This window comes from Amblyraja radiata, chromosome 41 (genome assembly GCF_010909765.2).
Source record: "Amblyraja radiata isolate CabotCenter1 chromosome 41, sAmbRad1.1.pri, whole genome shotgun sequence".
In the NCBI taxonomy this organism is placed as follows: Eukaryota; Metazoa; Chordata; class Chondrichthyes; order Rajiformes; family Rajidae; genus Amblyraja; species Amblyraja radiata.
Genome location: NC_045996.1, coordinates 8668936 through 8690566, shown reverse-complemented (window position 1 = coordinate 8690566; position 21631 = coordinate 8668936). Strand labels below are relative to the sequence as shown.

The following is a 21631-nucleotide window of genomic DNA, read 5'->3' as shown; positions in this document are numbered from 1 at the left end:
GCAGCGTTTTGAACGTGAATTTTCTTTATTCTCTGTGGTAATTGTGCATTTCGTATATTTTAATCTTCATGCCAGAATCAAATTACTTGTCTTTATTTCAATGTACTGGTAATACAGAAATATATTAATTCAGTTTTAAATGTATATTTAAAAGGCTTTTGGTGTGGCCTCACTCACCTTCAAGGTATATGCAATTTTACTGAAAAAAACATCACTTCTCTGCTTTGATAGTGGGCAGGTGAAAGAATAGTTAACAGGGAAAATGAGAGTGTGTACAGGATTGCTTTCTTCTTTCGTGTGGCGTGCACAGCCTAAAGTTGTTGGACAACTTGTTCTATTTGATCTTCCGTTTGTGCACAAGTTGATTGCATTAGCCGAAACAGGGCGGACCACGTGAAGGTTGCAATCTTCCACCCCAGGATTGCTTTGAGGGCCGGCAAAGAGTCTGTGGCCGAATCCTCTCCTTCTATCTTGTAAGAAAATATGAACTAACATGGAAAACTGGACGAATCCTGGAATTAGCCAGACACATAAAATAAAGTTTTTCTTGCCTACCTTTGTATTTCATTGTTTCATTTATAAATTGTTACTTACTACATATCAGTTCTGAAAATCTATGAATAGCAATGCCAATTAAACGAGCAGTCATTCAAATGTCTCTCCTCCCATTGAATACAATGTCATTGATAGACAAAAGTGCTGGAGAAACTCGGCGGGTGTGGCAGCATCTATGGAGCAAATGAAATAGGCAACATTTCGGGCCGAAACCCTTCTTCAGACCGAAACGTTGCCTATTTCCTTCGCTCCATAGATGCTGCCGCACCAACTGAGTTTCTCCAACATTTTTGTCTACCTTTGATTTTCCCGTATCTGCAGTTCCTTCCTGAATACAATGTCATTTCCTGTTTCTTACTACCTTAAGTCCAAAGCAAAGCTTGGAGTTTTGTATTCCCTTTAACGGCATTTTACTGTCATTTAAATATATTTTAAAATAGAAGAGGAAAGGCTGAAAATACTTTAAAAAAAGGTCAGAAAAAGTAATTGGAATAGGTGATAAGCAAGATAGTCCAATCCAGTTTTTTCTCATCTAATCCCTAAAGACTCTGAAATTAATTGAAGCATCACAACTTGTTCCTGGCTGAGAGGTGCTTTGCTAATAGAGATCAAGAATTAATCTCTAAGAATTAATTAGTGAGTCCTGCTGCTAAATAAAGACATGGCAGGAAACAGTATTAATAACTACTTTTCAGTTCATCTCAGGTGGTTTCATTTTTGACTGAATATCATCACCAAATAGCCATATCAGAAATAATAGGACATAAATGTAAGATAAAACTATTTTAAATCAGGTGTTCAAGATCAAAGGGATGATCTGTAATTTTACAAGACCACAGTTCTCACTTGGGTAACCTAGAATCCAACATTATTATACACTGAATTTTCAATTTTCAGGTAATTTACACTTCTTGCTCCTACAGGTCCACTGAGGTTCTCTCTCCTTTTGTTCACCTTTTCCATTTTGCCCTTCCTAATATATGGAGTGATTTCCCACCCCTAGTTCCATCTGCCCATAATCCAATCATCTATCCACCTGGATTTCTTCTCCCTTTTCCAACCTTTCATTTCCATCTGGTTCCATTATAATTCACTTATCTGGTTTCACTAATTACCTTCTACCCTGAGCCCTGCAGGGATCTGTCTGCCCACATTTGTTTTCATAATCTATTTCCATCTATCATCCACCTACTAGCTTCTGTCTCAAAACTAGACACCATTCCACCAGTTTCCAACCTACCACAGACCCGAAATAATGGAGTAACCCAGCGTACCAGGTAGCATCTCTGGAGAAAATGGATAAGTGAAGAAGGGTCCCAACCCGAAACGTGTCTGAAGGACCCTGACCTGAAACGCCACCCGTTCATTTTCTCCATAGATGCCACCTAACCCACTGAGTTACTCTAGCACTTTGTGTCTATATCTGGTATAAACCAGCATCTGCATTTCCTTTTTTATTATATTTTGGTTCCACCTATTGTCTACCAGTCACTGTCTCACCCCTCCCTTTCATCTCTTTAGATTGGCTATCTTCCCTCTCCACTCAAAGTCCTGATGCAGGGTCTGGATCTGAAACATCAACCATCTCTTTGCCTCCACAGATGCTGCCTGACCTGCTGTTCCTCCAGCACTTTGCTTTTGCTCCAGATTCCAGCATCTGTTGTCTCTTGTGTCACTTTGTTGTATTGCAACTTATCTCTCCCAAATATCATAAACTGAATCCCAGCTTTGATGCATACTAAAATAAGATTTTCAAATGCACTATCTAGCTTTCCATTAAACTTTTATTTCAACCATTGCCTGCCAATTTGTTAAATTAAAATCCCACCTGTTCGCCACTTCTCTTCAGAATTCGAGATGCTAGTCTTGGCTCAATAGGTGAACTTTATATACTGACAAATTGAATGCCAAATTACAAGCAGTTAAATATTTTGGATTTTATACTTGCAGTGTATATTTAACTAATGTAAACAGTAAAACCCATCAAGACAGGAGATTTACAATCAATCAGTTATGTCAAAGAATTATTGATGTGAAATGTTAGTCCACAGACGATGTCTGGTCTGCAAAGATTTTAAACATTTTTTGCAGTCATAGTTTTTTGCTTTTGTTTACAACTAAAACATTTGGATTGGACCCCATAAACAAAAGCTTCCACTACAATGCTTCCATTTCACTGTCACATTTGCAAGGCACCGCAATACTATATTATTTGGAAAAAAATAAAAAATCATAAATTCAGAAAATACAAAGCCATTTTCTTTAGTTTCATGACCAATATTTCATGCCCCTCACTCATGATTACCAAAATAGAATAGATTTTATTTGTTATGACTGCTGATTCTATAATATTGAATTATGTGAAATTAAGGGTTATGTTATCATGATGATTAAATTATTGGACTGATATCTGGAAATGTGTTCAAAACCCAGAAATGCAGCTGAATAATTCATCAAGTTCATTAAATGGATTGGGAGTAATAAAACTAAAATCATTATCTGTGAAACAACCAAACTCATAAAATCCCATCTGGTTCACAGATATTTGCAGGCAACAAAACCTGCTAATGAAAATAAAAATAAACTAGAAAACTGAGGTAAAACCAGAAAATGCTGGAAATGCTCAGAAGACACGTCAGCATCTGTGGAAAGATAAATTGTTAAAGTTTCAGGTCTGGGACCTTATCAGTTTATTTATTCATGTGTGTATATATTTATATTATGGTATATGCACACACTTATCTGTTTTGTAGTAAATGCCTACTATGTTCTGTGTGCTGAAGAAAAGCAAGAATTACATTGTCCTATACAGGGACACATGACAATAAACTCACTTGAACTTGAACTCGTCGGAACAAAGTCTGCTAGCCCCCAGTGTGGTGAATGTGTATGCCCAGATCCAGAGGATTGAAGATGATTCTTAAATACCATTTAGCTCAAGAACCATTAGGACCAAAGATTATAGAAGAGCTATAATCCTCTATGATCTTTGATTAGGACTTTTTGATTAGGACTATGCAATAGTGGCATCTCACATTTTGAGAACTAATGAATGATACATATTTATTATCCCTTTTATATAAACGGGAGTTGATTTAAACGTGCTATATAAATAAAATGTACTTACTTACATAAATGATACTGGGGAATGGTTGGGGATTGAGAAGTGGAGTGGGTATTTAGCAGAGATGGAACAACGAACAAGGGAGTGACAGAGGGAGTGATCCCTTGGCAATGTTGGAAAGGGAGGGTAATAGTTGCATCTCGGTGAAAATTATGTCCTTGGACGTGGCTGCTTTTCTGAACCTGGGCCTGGCCAGGTCGCGCGCTGCGCGCCGCCGAGACGGTGCCGGCTGAGCACGTGCACGGGCACGCAGTCTGCGCACGGACGCAGCGACGCGCACGCTTGGCATCGAGCCGCGTTCACGCGAGTTCAGGGCGGTGGAGGTGGAGGCGGCGACGGCGACGGCGAGGGTTGGACCGGACCGGTTCGGGCTCCGGTGAGTAACCAGCGTCTCCTTTGCCCCGATCGGCGGGCAGTTGTGGTTCACAAGGCCTGCGGGCCACACTCAGGTTGCGTCGCGGTGGAACGGGTCAGCCGCTCTGCCTCAAATTGAGTCCCAGGCTTGGGGACAACAGCTAGGCCGCAGCGCTGCCCCCGGGTTGCCTGCACCATCCCACAACTCAGGCCGGAGCTGCTGCCACCCGCCCCCCCCGGGCGTCTCGTCTGGCCTCTGCTCGGGACAAGTAGATATTTGCAGCCACCGGGGTTTACTCACCCGAGATGAAACTCCCCAGCTCTGAAGTGATCCATTGATGGAGTGATACAGTCATCTTCCGCCTCTTAGCTGGAGTTTTTCAATGTTATTTAATTCCTGGTATTTTCATTCCAAACGTGGGAGTTTAGCTTCATTTTGAGACTAAAGTTGGTTTCTTGAACTGGAAATTACTGGAATATATCTCAAAAAATGTATTTGTGGCAGATATAATAGCGTGACAATAATAATAAAATACATTTGGTCGGGTACATGGATAAGAGGTTTAGAGGAATACTAGACAAAGTGAGACCCTTGGGTCCCTGTCACTTGGGAGGCCTGGTCCCCCCAACGCAATATTCCACCACTCACCATAGCCCCCACGGGAATCCTGGTCTCCCAACGCAACCCGTTCCCCAACGCAATATTTCACCACTCACTCGTTTCCCCCAACGTAATATTCCACCACTCACCCATAGTCCCCATGGGAGGCATGGTCCCCCAACACAACCCGTTCCCCAACGCAATATTCCACCACTTACCCGTTCCCCCAACGCAATATTCCACCACTCACCCATAGCCCCCACGGGACTCCTGGTCCCCCAACACAACCCATTCACCAATGCAATACTCCTCCACTCACCCATAGCCCCCACGGGAGTCTTGGTCCCCCAACGCAACCCGTTCCCCAACGCAATATTCCACCACTCACCCGTTTCCCGCAACGCAATATTCCACCACTCACCCATAGCCTCCCAACTGCGCGGCTAATTTCCCCTCATCCCCCAGCACTCAATCCCCCTCCTCTTCACCATTTCTCTTTTCAAACTTAAAAAAAAATCCAATTCCCATGCCCTGCCCCTGCCCCTGCCCGTTACAATGTTTCAAATGAGAGGACTCAGTGTCTTGTCTTTGTAACATTGTAATGGGCAGGGGAATTGGATTTTTAGAGTGAAAAGTTAAATTTTTAAAGTGAGTACGGCGGCCCAAAATTTGTAGTGCTATCGTGTACCGTTTTGGTGTAATTTCAGTCATGACGGACAGACAGGCAGACAAACAAGATGAGAGTTTTAGTAATTTTTAGATAGATAGAAGATGTATCAAATGCGGGCATTTGGGACTGTCTTAGGTGAGGCATTTATGTCGGCATGGAAGAGCTGAATGGCCTGCTTCTGTATAATATACAGTAATTCTCTAATATACAATTATTTATCTTTGCTACCCAGCCTCTGTTAAAGTGAGTGTTTAATGCTGGAAATTGCAGAACTCTTTTAATCTGCTTTGGGTCCGGGTCAAGACTGAAGAAGGGTCTCGACCCAAAACGTCACCCATTCCTTCTCTCCAGAGATGCTGCCTGAGTTACTCCAGCTTTTTGTGTCTATCTTCTATATAATGCTTGGGGAATTGTTTGTCATCTACATCAACAAAGTGGATGAAAATATTGAAGGCATCAATAGTACATTTGCAGATGATGTTGCCAGGTCTGGAGGGACTCGGTTATCGGGAGATGTTGGGCAAACTAGAACTTTATACCTTGGAGAATGAGAGATGATCTTACAGGGATAAAATCAAGATAAACGTTGATAGGGTGAATACATACCACCCCCCCCCAGCATTTCTGAATCAAGAACTAGATGGCTTAGGTTTAGTGTGAGGGTCCATGCCCCGCGGTGGGGTTCAAACTCAGTCCCGAGGAGGCCTCCAGCTTCAAGATGTTAGGCCGCGCGGCCGGAGATGCAAACCAGAAAACAATCGCATCTCCGGCAGGGTAAGAGATTGAAAAATATAAATTCTCCCCCTCCCTCACATCAAACGGAGGACATTAAAACAAATTTTCAAAACACAGTAAAAATAACGAAAAAACAGACACACTGTTGGCGAGGCTGACAATCGTATGGCGCCCATGGTGGTACACACAAGATGCAGATACTGGGTTCTTGAGCAATTATACAAATTACTGTGGGATCTCTGGACAGACGAGGCTGTGGAGGCCCTTCAAGCATAGTCTCACCCAAAAAAAGCAATTGCTCAGGGAACTTTGTAGGTCAGGCAGTATCTTTGGCAGTTCTTCAGCTACATTCTTACCCAGACCCGCTACCACAATCCTTCCTCAAAAATTGTCATTGCTGTCATTTTGTTCTGTGTGGATACTAGTTCTGTTTCTAGGCCTCCCAGTTGGGTCCCAGCCAGGATCTTGGGTACCTATGTGAATGAAAGAATTGCAGATGCTGGTTTACACCGAAGATGGACACTACGTCAGAGTAACTCAGTGGGTCAGGCAGCGTATCTGGAGAAAAGGAATAGGTGACGTTTCAGGTTGAGACTTTTTTAGACTGAAGCCAGTCTATACATCCAGTCTGAAGAAGGGTCTCGACCCGAAATGTCCTTTACTCCAGAGATGCTGCCTGACGAGCAGAGTTGATCCAGCATATTGCGTCTATCTCTGAAAACTGTGCTCCATTCATCACTGCGCCCACCATTTCCCACTCTGCCATCTACTTTTCCCTTTCTACTGTGCATCGACGTTACCTACAGGCCTTTTCTCAGGTCAATCTGGTGAGTGATCTGACCCACAATGTCATCTGTCCATGTCCCTCCGCAGATGCTGCCTAATCCTCTTAGTTCCTCTAGCTGATTTTTGTTTATCATTTCAAGTAATACCTTACCAGATAAGTTCTTAGTAGTAATTATTGGTTTTGGTTAAATAATTATCTGACACCATTAGTTGTGCTGCACCAGCCATGAGCAGGCCTGGTTATTTTGCACAAAACCATACAGTAGGACAAGCCGACAAAATTATCCACAACCATGATATGCAAATATTCAGGTCACGATTGAACCATGAATAAGTGAATTGTCGAAGCACATACATTACCTTGGAAGTCTCCCGTTTGTCCCATTTTGCTTTGCTGAGGTTTCTGTGTTTCCAGCAAATGTGCAGTCAGTTGAAAGCTTGCCACATCATTTGTCACTCCTTTTTTCATATCTTTCCTCAGTTGAAAGATGTTGGAAGATGGTTTGGGATTGAATGTTTACCTGTAAAGTATAATAAATGGGGAAGAGCTGCAGAATGGGACAAATAGGGTATTATACCTTTAATATAGCTCACATGGACATAATTGAATGGTCACTTTCTAGGTTTTATGACAGAGCATTAGTTTTAAGATTTTTATGCACGGTACAAGGGGGAAGGTTTAAGTAGCAAATATTAGCACTCTTAGGGCCAGGTAGCTGAAAGCACAGTGCAGAGCTTGGAAGAGAGTGGAATGATGGGGTACACATCTAAGCAGGTTACAACCATTGAGCGGTTTGAAAACAAGAGTAAGAGTAAGGATTGTAGACAATGGAGCAGGCATGATTGTGCACGAGTGAGTGTTGGGATGAGAACAGAAGAGTTTTGGATGACCCGATAATGACAAAGAGTAGAAGATTTGAGTCCAGATGGAATAACTTGCAACATTTGGACAAAGAGATGATAAAGTTGTGTGAGGATTTCAGCAAAGGTCACCTGAGGGCAAGATGAAATCTGATAGTCCAATGAAGGTAGAAGTAGTGCGTAGGAAGATACTGCAGATGCTGATAGGCACAAAATGCTGGGGTAACTCAGCGGGATAGGCAGCATTAAGGAGAGATGACATTTTGGGTTGAGACCTCTCTGCAGACTGAGTTAGGTGAGAGGGGATCTAGAGATATCGAAGGGTCGTGGTGAAAACAACAGATTAAAGCAGACGGTGATCACGGACATGTAGAATGGTTCATTGTTGGCCGATGGGAAGATGACAACGAGGCATACAAACAGTAAAATTAATCAGGACAGTAGTGAAACTAGTCGGAGAACTTGCCATGATCGTAACCTCATTCAGGGTCAGTTATAACCAACTATGCAAATGGCCTCAGGATTTCCATGTGATCTAGTAAAAAGGTCAGATCAGGTCGGGGGGAGTTACGCCCGCCACGGGTACCATGTAATCCCATGCTACCTGCTCCATGGTTGGATAATCGGCGACTAAACCGTCTCCCCCACCTGGTTTGCCAGGTGAGGGGGCTGTGGACCCCCAGCAGGACCAAAAAGGGCGGATGAGCTTTAGTGAGCCAACGGCCATCCACACTTCAGTAGAAGTTGCGATCACTGTCGTATACAGCATTGGAAGGAATGATGATAAAGCACACACACCAAAATCCTATCCTTCCAACGGTGGAAGTCCGCAGGAACTGGAGGACAGAGATGTGTGGTGCGTCCGTCACTGTTCCCGTCGGAAACCAGCACCACTGCGTCGCTAATGTTTTCAACGATGATGAATAGTAAAAAGGATGTGCATGGAATGAAGCAGGCTGTGCTATTATGGTTCTGTGGTTGATATCCTCTCCCAGGTTCTAGACTCGGATGAGGTATGTTCTTAAAGGTATGCCGTGATATTAAGGGTTAACTGACGCCTGAGGTTCATAACTATTCAGAAAGGGAAGATCATATGTATTTACATTGCAATTTGCAAGTCTACAATATACGGGAATATGTTTCAGGTTGGGCAGTGTATGTGGAGAGAGAAAAACCGTTACCTTTTCAGATTTGAGGTGCTTCCTTTGAATTGGAAAAGCAAGAGAATAGGTTATAGAATGAGCAAAAGAATTGACTGTGAGCGGATGGAGGCCAAAGTGGTCTTGATTGTCGCAGCTGATTTCATTGCTACATAAGATGATATGGGCGGAGAGAAAATAGATGCTGGGACTAGAGAACTGAGATGCAGGCCACAGTTGCAGGGAATCTGCAACAAAAGATAATGTTGAAATCATTCTGCAGGTGTCAGCATCTGTGGGAAGAGACAAGCAGAGTTCATGTTGCGGCTGGATTAGCCTACATAATAATTGGCAATTTATGATATAAATAAGCAAGGTGCGTAATATGAAATTGATGATTTCAATCTTGAGTTGACTTCGGTATTCATGAAGTATCAATGTGCCAAGGTGGAAAAATAGGTTCTGTTACTTGAACTTTCACTGATGTTCACTAACATGGTTAAGGGAATCAAAGAGAGAGGTCCCATGGTGGGTTTGTGATCGCCTTTGCAAACTGAACCATAACGTAAATCTGTAAATAGTTGCCTCATCTCCATTTGGCTCCTCCAATATAGGGGAGTATAGGATAGTTATTATCTATACTTTTGATGCTGTCCTGTAGTCGTTTTGTTATTAGTTTGATAATTAGGTTCATGTTCTCCACTAGCTTGTTTTTATTTTTCTGTTTTCTTTCTACTTATTCATTTTTTGGGATATGGTTTCATTGATGGAGCCAGCATTTATTATTTTTCCATCAGTACATTGAGAAGGTGGCAATGAGCCACTTCCTTGAGCTTCTGCACTCCTCATTGTGAAGCTTCATTCACAATGCTGTTTTAAAGAATGTTCCAGGATTTAGACACAGCGAATGCTAATGATTATATTTACAAGTCAGCTAAGAGCTTAGACGGGCACAGTGGCGCAGCTGGTATGGGCACAGTGGCGCAGCTGGTATAGCCGCCGAATCACAGTGCCAGAGATCCTCACCTCGGGTGCTGTCTCGGTGGAGTTTCCAATATCCTGTCATATTTTGCTTTTCTATTATGAGGACTTTTAAAATTGTGTGAACGTAGCTTAAAGGGATTGTGTGTTGGAAGAATTTCTACGTCTCTTTTCAAGTATATTCTGTAAAATAAGCGATCTGGAAAAGGAAGTGTTTTCATTGAATAAGCAAACATTAAGAGGATAAGCCGGATACCCGGGCCCAACCCCGACCACGGACCCCGACCTCGCTCACTCACTCACCGAAGCATAAAGCAATAAAAACGACAAAATAATCTTAGCTTTTAACAGAGGAACAATGAATACAACTAATTTATACTTTGAAAGAAGTATTTTCTTACCTGGAAGAATCAAAGCTGGAAAAAACAGATGAAATATGAACACAGTTCCACTTCTTCCAGCAATGTTTATGCCGAGAGACCTTTGATGGGCATGCACAGTCGGAATACTGAACTCGCTTATTGGGAAGAACATTGTATCCCAAATTGATTTAAAACCAATTAATTATCTTTTGAGCATAACATTTTAAGAGATAACTGAGAAATGCAGTGTGTTATTGACGGTTAGATTGGCAACATTTTGTTGCATAGTGTCAAGATGTTGAACTAAGTATCACAGTTTCATTCTGCTTTGGTGGAGAAATTTGTTTTCGTATTTTTTAGCTTTTATTTAGTTTGAGTTGTATTGCCAAAATATCTTGCTCAAAAGTGATATTTTGTTTTACCTAAACCAAAATAAATTGGTCATCAAGGTTTTATTATATCCCTTGGTTCTGGTTCAAAGACCATATTTTATGGATGATCTGATATATTTATTTATGAGTGTATACTTAAATGATGCAAATTGTATAAAAGAGTCTTCAAATGTCAAGCTTAACTTTTGTACTCAACTAGAATATTGTATGTAATACTCATCAAATATGAACATTGAAAATTCCAAGTACCCTAACTTTACTGAACTCTTTTTATTGCAGTCTTTAACCAAGTTTACAAGATGTCAGACAGTGATGCGAGTAACTTTACTGATGATGAGAGTTCCCACAGCAGCGAGGAAGAAGAGCAAGAGGAAAATGAGGTACTTGAAATGTAGACCTGTGCAATGGTTTTCCAGCTCTTTCAGCTTTAAAGAACAAGGAACTGGTGTTTAAGAAGGAACTGCAGATGCTGGAAAATTGAAGGTAGACAAAAATGCTGGAGAAACTCAGCGGGTGCAGCAGCATCTTTGGAGCGAAGGAAATAGGAGGAGAACTTCTTCAAAGTAGGCATACCTTGAGGAGATTTCGCAGTGAAGTAGACAAAGTGTTTAAGAAGGAACTGCAGATGCTGTTTGATGGGCCTATGGGCAGATGCTGTTTGATGGGCCTATAAGACACCTATTTCCTTCGCTCCATAGATGCTGCTGCACCCGCTGAGTTTCTCCAGCAAGGAACTAGTTGCTGGTTTATACCAAAGATGGAAGCAAAATGCTAGAGTAACTCAGCGGGTCAGGCAGCATCGCTGGAGAAAGTGGATAGATGACATTTCGGGTTCGGACCTTTCTTGCAAGGGGGAACGGGAAAGAATTGGGTGTGAAGAGGGGGGGGATGGGGGCATACAAATCACGGCTGGCAACATGAACTCGGGTGAGGGGGGGTTGTTGGATGGAAGCAGTTGTACACCCAAAAGAAATACATAGTGGCGATTGGTAAAGCTTGTTGAAGGTTTGTTTGGTGGGAAGGCTGGGGGGGGTGGCACATGGAGATCAATCTGCCTATCGGGGAACCCCCTCGCCTGAGGCCATTATTAAATCTTCTCAAACACCAATAAAGATGCAATGGCAACTGTTTCTAGTTACCTTTCATTTTATGAATCTTGATCTCGTCATTAATGTGCATGCTTTTCTGTAACGCAGGAGGAGGAAGAGCGTGCCAGTAGGGTTGGCAGCGAGAAAGCAGAGGTAGAAAGAGAGGTAGAGGAGGCAGAGGAAGCTGATGAGGAGGAAGAGGAGGAGGAGGAAGAGGAGGAGGAGGATGAAGAAGAGGAAGAGTACGATGAGGAGGAAGATGATCGACCCAAAAAGAAACCACGACATGGCGGGTTCATCTTGGACGAAGCTGGTACGAAACTTAATTTTCATTTTTATGTGGCTTTGTACCTGGATTGCAATTGTTGATTGTTGAATTACATAACTTATTATGAATATTTGCTTGCTGTAGATTTGTAATGATTTACATTGTTAAAACTACCACATTTTCTTGATGAATGAAACATACTTCAGGATTATTTTTGTTTGATGTTTTTTTTTAATCTCTTGGTGGTTGAATTTTTCTGAAATTAATTGCTAAACTTTCTGAAATTAATTGCATCTTGGAGTACCTCTTTGAAATTAATTTTCTAGAATTTGCACCACTTCCTAATGTGCCTACTTTTGATCTTATTGAAATGCCGAAGTGACGTTTAAACTTTTTTCCTGATGTGAACGCGCTGAGATGAAGTACTCAAAATATACTTTGTCCAAGGGAAGGGTAAAGCTGCCAGGAAGTTGCTGTCTGCTACTTTGGATTTCACTATTACGACTGCATTTCTGCAGGAAGTGAAATTTCATATGGTCCTTTACAATTTCTTTATAATTTAATGTGGCAAGCAAGTTTGTGCTCTCTGAACACCAGTCATATAAGATGGCTACGAGTAATGTTCTGACTAATCACAAAACCATGAGAGTTGATGAAGAGATGCTGGTGATAGAACTTCAGTCTGCTATTCCTGCAGCACTCTGGCAAAGTATTTTCATTTGAAATTGATGCAAATAGTTTTAATTTTGAAAACTTTGGTGCTGGAAATAACTTCTCTCTTACAGTCACTTCAATGAGTGCATGCAAGATATGACCACCAACATTTTGTCAAAAGATAGTGGATGAGATCTTGCCGATGAGGTTCCTCTGCCTTGAATTACCCTGAAATGTGGACCCCCTCATGCTTGTGCTTGCTTTGGAAGGGCTAGACTTGCTGGGTCAAAGTTAGGGGAAGCCTTGCCCTTAAAAGCTGATGAAAAGGCCTGCCCTTAGTTGTTCTCTGTGAAAGCTCATTAATTGGTTTCAAATGTCTCTTTTATCCATATTTAAGTTATTTAATTTTGAAGTAAATATCAATTTTTTTAAATTAAACATTAAAAAAATTCCTGAGTGAAATTAGGTAAAATATAACATAATTCATCAAAAATAGGTAAATCGTTTTCTGTTTTGCCTCCTTATCTGCAGCCCCATGAAGAGAATCACAATGGCATCTAACTTGGCACGCGATCTGAAGGTGTTTTTTTTGTCCCCGCTGTTATAATGCTAGAAAATAGCTCTGTGACACCTCTGGAATTCAACACTATTTGTCAGCCTAAAATTGATTGTCTAAGCAACCATTGTTTCTGAAAATTAGAGCATTTATTTTTCTTTGTTTTAGTCAATTAAATATCTGAAACGTTGAACTATTTTTCTTTTCTTTTAAAGATGTGGATGATGAATATGAAGATGAAGATCAATGGGAGGAAGGAGCAGAAGATATTCTTGAGAAAGGTTTGTCCAGTGGTAACATTAGTCACCTTGGCATTCTGAAACATGCCTTGGTGTGCACTGACTTTTATCACCACTTTGTGTTTGCGTTTTGGACCCTGTGACACCAACAAAATTTATACAATAATGATTTTGTGCTTTCATCCTTCACCTATATGTTTTTATTATCACATACAAATGTATCAATTGACCAAAATTTACTCTTTTCTGGTTAAATTGTAACTTGGAATTGTAAGCCAGAGAGGGTACAGAGAAGATTTACAAGGATGTTGCCAGGGCTAGAGGATCCGAGCTGTAGGGAGAGGTTGAGTAGGCTGGGATTCCTTGGAGCGCAAGGTGATCTTATTGAGGTATATAAAATCACGAGGAATAGATTGGGTAGAATCTATTCTGGGCAGAGTCTCTTGCCCAGAGTAGATGAATCGAGGACCAGAGGACATAGGTTTAAGGTGAAGAGGAATAGATTTAATAGGATTCTGAGGGGTAACTTTTTCACACAAGGGTGACGGGTGTATGGAACAAGCTGCCAGAGGAGCTGGTTGAGTCAGGGACTATCCCAACATTTAAGAAACAGTTGAACAGTGTTATTAATTTATTTGGTTATGTTAAAATATACAAATGTATATTTTAGCAATGTATGTCTGAGGCATACATCACCCTATTTGCTGATTCAACCTCTCATTCATTGATGAGCAAGTGAGAGAGAATAGGAGATGAATGGCACAATGGGATTTGGAGGAATTTCCTGGGTCATAATATATGATGGGGAAAATGGCAGCCCTAAATAGAGGTGATTTATTAGCCTATCACTCATCTAACCCCATCCTCTTTACCTTTCATGTATTTTCTTTTCTCTTCTGTGTTATTCCCTGTGTCTCATATTTTTGCATTACTTTCATGGAACATAAAACGTTGTGAGGGACAGGGCAGGAATAGAGAGCAGGTGAACTGCAATGATTCAGGTGGTCGCTTTATTGAAGTCGTGGCTTTGTTTCATATTGGCACGTATTGGATCTGGGATACGAGAAAGTTGAAGATTGAGTAGAAGGTAATGTCTAAGTTGTGGAACAGATGGTGAATTCTGAGTTGACATGGGTGATTGCGTCTTGAAGGCTTTGTCTGTGTCCTTTATATTGAATTATTAGTTTGACGTTGTTGCTTGCTTTCTTTTAGTTACTTTGCTGAGGACGATTAAACCCCAGATACTCTTTTGTGTATCATTGATAATCACGTCTCCATTGTCTTGACCCTGAGCACAGGAATTCTCTTCTTAAATATTTGTGATCATTTCTAAGATGCCCATTAGAACCTCCCTCTAAGCAAGGGTTTGGTTACCTTTGTTAATATATTCTTAAGTTGCTTGGAGGCAACTCCTGTTTGATGATGCTTCCACAAAGCATTTTAGGAATCTAATTGCCTGGAAGATGCTGTACTCAAGCATGTCACTCAACATGTCAGCACCCACTATCCTGATCTGTACATCAGTTATAGCCAAGATAGATGCAAAATGCTGGAGTAACTCAGTGGTTCAGAGTCTGAAGAAGGGTCTTGACCCAAAAGATCATTAATTCCTTCTCTCCAGAGATGCTGCCTGTCCTGCTGAGTTACTACAGCATTTTGTGTCCATCAGCAGGTCAGGCAGCATCTCCGGAGAAAAGAAATAGGTGACATTTCGGGTCGAGATCCTACTTCAGTCTCGGTCTGAAATGTCACCTGTTCCATTTCTCCAGAGATGCTGCGTGACTGAATTCAGTTAGCTGCTTTGCGTATAGAATCTTGCCTTAATGAACTTACTGACCAATATTGTGGGCAATTTACTCACACAGCTAAAATATGTTATGTTTAGTGTCAACAAGGACGTCTTCACTTGTGTTTTCCCACTGAATTAAATATATTGGTAATGTCACTAGGACATTACCTTGTAGTAACTGATCAAATGGTTGGAAATCAAAGTGTTGAATTGGACCTGACCTTTAATAAAGAGCGAGTGGAAGACTAGTTTCTGGGAGTGCTCTTTATGAGCATAATCATTTTGTTTGTGTTTTTTTTGTTTGCATTTAAAACATCATACATTACCGCTTACATGCCATGTTTTAATTTTTATACTTGCACTTTTGTTTCCCATTGACCATGTGATTTTGGTGGTATAAATTTGGCTCTTTACTATGTTGCCTTGTGAACAGAAGAATTTGAAGGTATGTACCCAATTCTGCATTTGTTTCAAAGCTTAACACTTGGTTTGTGGATCATAATTAAGGGCGTACAAATTATGGTGTCTGAATATTATCACACATCCATTATTTTACCTTTGTGGGACAAAGGAACTCCTGGGTTACTCCAGCTTTTTGTGTCTATCATCTGCAGTTCTTTCCTACACATTATTTTCCTTCAATAGATTATTGATCATTTCAGAAAATCTTTAAAAGTAAAAGCAGAAACTTCATTGGGGGGGACGTTAAGCATTTATTTAGGGGGAAATTAACATGATTACAAATACATGCGTAGTAATAACACATTTTGTTAGTAATATTTGCACAGTAATTTTTAAGCTCTATTATGATCAATGCAAGCTTTGGTTGATTTGTGGGTTATAGAAAAATAGACAACAGGTGCAGGAGTAGGCCATTCGGCCCTTCGAGCCTGCACTGCCATTCAATATGATCATGGCTGATCATTCAACTCAGTATCCTGTACCTGCCTTCTCTCCATACCCCCTGATCCTGTTAGCCACAAGGGCCACATCTAACTCCCTCTTAAATATAGCCAATGAACTGGCCTCAACTACCTTCTGTGGCAGAGAGTTCCAGAGATTCACCATTCTCTGCGTGAAAAATGTTTTTCTCATCTCGGTCCTAAAGGATTTCCCCTCTATCCCTAAGCTGTGACCCCTTGTCCTGGACGTCCCCAACATCGGGAACATAATTACGTTATTACTAAATTGTTTGTTTATTTTTGTTTTGACGTAACCTTTCATCTATTTTTTTTTAATTTTGTTTGCGTGATCAAGGTCCACCAATGTCTGTTAATTGGATCGAGGTTCATTAGTCAGTTCATCCTCCTCAAGAATTGGGTGTAATGATGAGGGACTGAAAATGCTACTTATCGTTTGTTGGTCCTTTCTCATCACCTCAGTAATTTAGAGTCTGAAATGCTTTTACTTTCCTGCAGCTATCCCCAAAAATAAATAGTTTTTAGGTTAAATAACAGAATACATTAGAAATGTTCTTGATCTTGACTTTCTCACAGATTATTGGTAGGATTTTCAGGTATGCAGCTTTATTCTATTATAAATGATCCCTTTCCTGCATTCTGAATTCAAATAAATGTCGGGCACTGTGCTCAAAGATCTTCCACCCATAATCTGTTGTGTTTGCAGTCTAGGATAATTGCAGCCTAGGATAATTTGTCTCTTTTGTAGTAAAACGTAGAGGGATTGTGTTTATTTTTACGAGGAGTTAATTGAATTGGGAATTAGTTACTCTTTTGGTGTGTTATTTGAAGAAGGAGTTGCTGAGAACTGGTTGGTTGCTGCACAGTCATTAATCAAGAGATTTCACCCACCTAATATGAAAGCCTTAATATTATCGGGACATTGAAAGCAATGCCAACAAGAACAGGTTGATACCTTGCAAACTTCATTTGCACAAATTTGGAAATGGGATTCAAGTCACACAGCCATTCATTCTTGGTATTTGCCAAAGGTGAGATTTAAAAAAAAAAATTGTTATTGCTAAATGCACGTGAAGCTAAGCCATTCTGGGAGTGACTGTGCCCATGATACCACAGTAAGCGTTTATTCTTAAGACTGATAACATTTACAGAGAAGCTTGGAGCTTTCACTGGATGTTTTCAAGAGAGAGTTATATCTAGCTCTTAGGGCTAAAGGAATCAAGGGATATGGGGAAAGAGCAGGAATGGGGTACTGATTTTAGATGATCAGCCATGATCTTATTGAATGGTGATGCTGGCTCGAAGGATGAATGGCCTAATCCTGCACCAATTTTTCCATGTTTATGATCTATTTTGGCAGATCTAATTCAGCTACTAATTCCCAAGTGCTGTAGAAAAGCAGAGAGTGTTAATAACAGTTGATTTGGAATTGAACCATGCTTTTAACACATGTATGCTATTTAAATTGAAAACTATAACAAATTGCAAATTGTTCGACAAACAGTCTAGAAATGAGATTTTAATTTAGGATTTCTCAGATCTAATTTATGATTAACACTGTTTCTATGTCTTAAACACGTTCTACTAGAACTAATGATATAATTGAGCTCCCCAGCATTGTTTGGGGCCCATGTTTATGCCTGACATGTTGTTCTGTCCGCCTTTAGACATTTTCAACCTTTGTGAAATAAAAGGGGAAAAGTCGAACCATAGGTCGTTAACTAAACCAGGATTGAGATGTCAATAAAAAACGTACCTGTTTATCCTATTTTTTGTATTTTGTAGCCTCCAACATTGATAACCTTGTCCTTAACGATGACCATTCAGGAGCGAGGAGATTGATGAATCATTGGAGGTAACTTTTCCCATTTCAGTTCAGTTCAGTTTTATTTGTCATATGTAGATTAACACAGGGTTAACAGTACAATGAAATGTGTTTGACAAGTCAACGGGTCACCTCAGCAATGATATTACAAGGATAAAATTAAGGTTAATTAAAAAAAAAGATAAAAGTGACATTGGTAGGTAAAAGACAATAATAAATAAAATAATCAACATATATGATGAGTTTATGAGTTCAGAAGCCTGATGGCTTGATGATAAAAACTGTTCTTAAGTCTGTTGGTGCGTGCAGCCATGCTCCTGTATCGTCTGCCTGACGGTAACAAGGAGAACAGTCTGTGTGCTGGGTGGCTGTGGTCCTTGATGATGCTGTGTGCCTTCTGCAGGCACCGCCTGTGGAAAATGTCCTGAATGGCCGGGAGACAGTTGCCAGTGATGTGCTGTGCCGCCTTCACCACTCTCTGTGGGCAGAACAGTTCCCGTACCAGACTGTGATGCAGCCCGTCAGCAGACTCTCGATGGTGCAACTGTAGAAGTTTGTGAGGATGCTGGCGTTCATGCCAAACCTCCTCAGTCTTCTCAGGAAAAAGAGCCGCTGGTGGGCTTTCTTACTTATTGTGTCCGTGTGCAGTGTCCAAGAGAGGTCCTCAGTGATGTGCACACCGAGGAACTTGAAGCTGCTGACCTTTTCAACCTCAGCATCACTGTTGTGGATGCCCACTCCCCTGCTGTCTCCTGTAATCCACGATCATCTCTTTAGTTTTGCTGACATTGAGAATCTTTTATACATTACCTTGGGTAATGGATAAAACCGTCCTATATCAGCATATATCTCTATCCGCACAACCGCCATTTCCATTTCCATCGCCTAACTTTTAACATTACCGGATTTAAAAAAAAGAATCTTGCTCTACATATCTCCTTCAAACCTTTCCCCTTTGACCTTAAAGCTATGCCATTAGTCTGACATTTCCACCTTGGTGTGGGTGGTGGTGGGGGGGTGGGGGGGGGGGAAGGGGGAAGGGAAGGGAGATGCTGATTGCCAATCCCTCTCAGGATTTTATATACTTCGTTCAGGTTACCCCTCAACCTCTGATATTCTAACGAAAACAATCCAACTAGTGCGAACGGGTGATCGATGAGTGGTGTAGACTCGATAGGCCAAAGGGCCTGTTTCCATGCTGTATCTCTAAACTAAACCAAACTAAATTAGTGTGTACAGTTAATACGGACTGCTCAATGAAGGTTGGGGGTATAACTAGATTAAATCTTCTATCCTTACAAACTTGTAAAACGCAGCCCCAAAGAGGTATGATTAGTTACAAATGCAACTGAAAATGAAATGATCATGATATGTACTCTTTGACGCTACTGTTACATATATTATGATGCTTCAGCCACAAATTCATTGTATTTTGCAGAGACAAAAGAGAAGAGGAACTTGGTGAATATTATATGAATAAATATGCCAAGCCAACTGCAGGTGACCAGTAAGTATTTTCCTAAATCAAATTTGGCAATTCTTGTTATTCTATATACTCATTGCAATGTAGGACTTCAAATATAGAACTTGAAGACTTGTACTTTGGATATAAACTACTCTCTTGTAATTTTAGCTTCTATGGTGCTTCAGATGAACTCTCTGATGATATCACACAACAGCAGTTACTGCCTGGTGTAAAGTAAGTAAGTCATCCTTCAAAAGCATTTTTTCACATATATTTTCAACATTTGCCAAAATGAGAATATATCTGGTCTAATCCTATGTTTTCTACTTCATTCACACAGAGATCCCAATTTATGGACTGTGAAATGTAAGGTATGACTGCTTACAAATGCATGTATTGAATGCTTAAACCTATATGCTTTGAACATTTTTGAACAGTATCGGGTGAAAATGATACAATTTGCAGGAAATACCTATAAAATTGTACAAACATCGAGCGACAACTGGTTGTTGTTTTAATTATTCTTATGAATACATACTAATGGCTTCCTTTTTCCTAAACCATTGTTTCTTCTCCATGGGGTTCTTAACCATGTTATTTCTCATTTCCCTCGCCCTTTCCCTTTCTACAGAGAGCTGGGATAATGTTTCCCTTGCCTTGTCCCTTCTTCCATCCCACATTCCAAAGATCACCTTACACACTTTCCATCACCTTTAACGTGATCGCACCACAAGGTTCATATTGCCTCCCCTCTTTCAGCATTCCAAAAGAATCGTTCCCTCCGTAACTCCCTAATGCATCCTTCCTTCCCCACCAAAAACCCTTCCCTTCCACATAGTATTTGTGAAATAGTGGTGCAATTGTATTGCTTCCATTTAAATTACCACATTCAGTGTCCACAATGTTGTCTCCCCTATGATGGAGAAATCAAATGCGAATCAGGTGACCGTTTTGCAGAACATCTCTATACAGTCTGCAAAGAAAACCTTGATTTTTCAGTTGCTTGTTCCACTCTGATCTCCCTTGCAGAGTACCAACAATGTTCAGCATCTTACCTTCTGACTTGGCATGTTGTAGTACTTCGGACACAAAACAATTTTGGATAACTAGCCTTTTCAATTCTGCTGGAAGGTCATCAACCTGTAATGGATATTGTGTAATCTGCAGAATATTTCTTGCATTCTGTTTTGTTTCTGGTTTCTAACATTGGAATGGTTTATATTAGGCAGTTCTTGTGTTTTATATTTCTGCTTTCTTCTGTTCTCATTCATCTCTCCACATCTTCTCGGTTGGATCCATCATAATTAGGAAGCCTAACACAATTTCAGCCTTTCAGTCCCTCTCCACTGTTTGTTGTTTTCGCTGTAATTTAAAACCTACATAATTTCTAGTTTTTCTCAGTTCTGATCAAGGTCAAGGATTTAAAGCATAAAGTCTGTTTCTCTCTGCACTGATGTCCACCTGTTGAGTATTTCCAACAGTTTTTGTTCTTTATTTCTTATTTGCTACACTAATGATAACACCTATGAGAGGGTTCCATTTCCAAATAAAAGTATGCCTTTAATGGTGGATTATTATTGGTAATAATTATTGGTACCTGATTTATTTTTTCTTTTCCAGATTGGTGAGGAAAGGGGAACTGCCATTTCTTTGATGAGGAAGTTTGTCGCCTATCAGTTGACAGATTCAGTAGGTATCCTTTCATCATTATTGAGCCAAATTTAACTGCTGATGAAGCAAGCTGCTAAATTCAAGTTAGACATGATCTGTCAGATGCATAGTCTCAAAAAAGGCTGCCAGCTTCGTCAAGGATCCAAACCACGCATTTACGCATTCACCATCTGATATTGCAGCAGTAACTTAATTGGCGTTAAGTTTAGAGATACAGTGTGGAAACGGGCCCTTCGGCTCAGCGAGTCTGTGCTAACCAGCGATCCCTGCACATTCACTATCCTCCACACACTAGGGACATTTTGCAATTTTACCAAGCCATTTAACCTGCTAACCTGTACGTCATTTGGAGTGTAGTAGGAAACCGTAGCTCCTGGGGAAAACCCACGCAGGTCACGGTGCGAATGTACGCACTCTGTACAGACAAGCACCTGTAGTCAGGATGGAACCCGGGTCTCTGGCGTTGTAAGGCAGCAACACTACCGCTGCCCCACCATGCTGCCCAAAAGCTTCAAAAGTACTTGCCTGCCTGTAAAGTGCTTTGAGATATTGAAAGGATATTACATCACTGCAGGTCTATTCATTTCTCAACCATC

General features: G+C 40.7%; 1 protein-coding gene across 4 annotated transcripts in view; it reads left to right on the top strand.

Moving 5' to 3' along the window:
- Positions 1–3944: 3944 nt before the first annotated feature.
- supt5h (SPT5 homolog, DSIF elongation factor subunit) overlaps positions 3945–21631 on the top strand; it is a 50692-nt gene continuing 33005 nt past the window's right edge. The window contains exons 1-10 of one of the 4 annotated variants that reach the window (XM_033014480.1): positions 3945–4055; positions 10840–10940; positions 11760–11961; positions 13342–13407; positions 15588–15599; positions 17860–17929; positions 19338–19406; positions 19533–19598; positions 19705–19735; positions 20985–21053. In XM_033014480.1, the coding sequence (XP_032870371.1) occupies positions 10860–10940; positions 11760–11961; positions 13342–13407; positions 15588–15599; positions 17860–17929; positions 19338–19406; positions 19533–19598; positions 19705–19735; positions 20985–21053 (666 nt within the window). In that variant the 5' untranslated portion in view covers positions 3945–4055; positions 10840–10859. Of the gene's footprint in view, positions 4056–10839; positions 10941–11756; positions 11962–13341; positions 13408–15587; positions 15600–17859; positions 17930–19337; positions 19407–19532; positions 19599–19704; positions 19736–20984; positions 21054–21631 lie in introns of all 4 variants that reach the window. The other 3 variants (XM_033014481.1, XM_033014478.1, XM_033014482.1) reach the window with 3 other exon arrangements.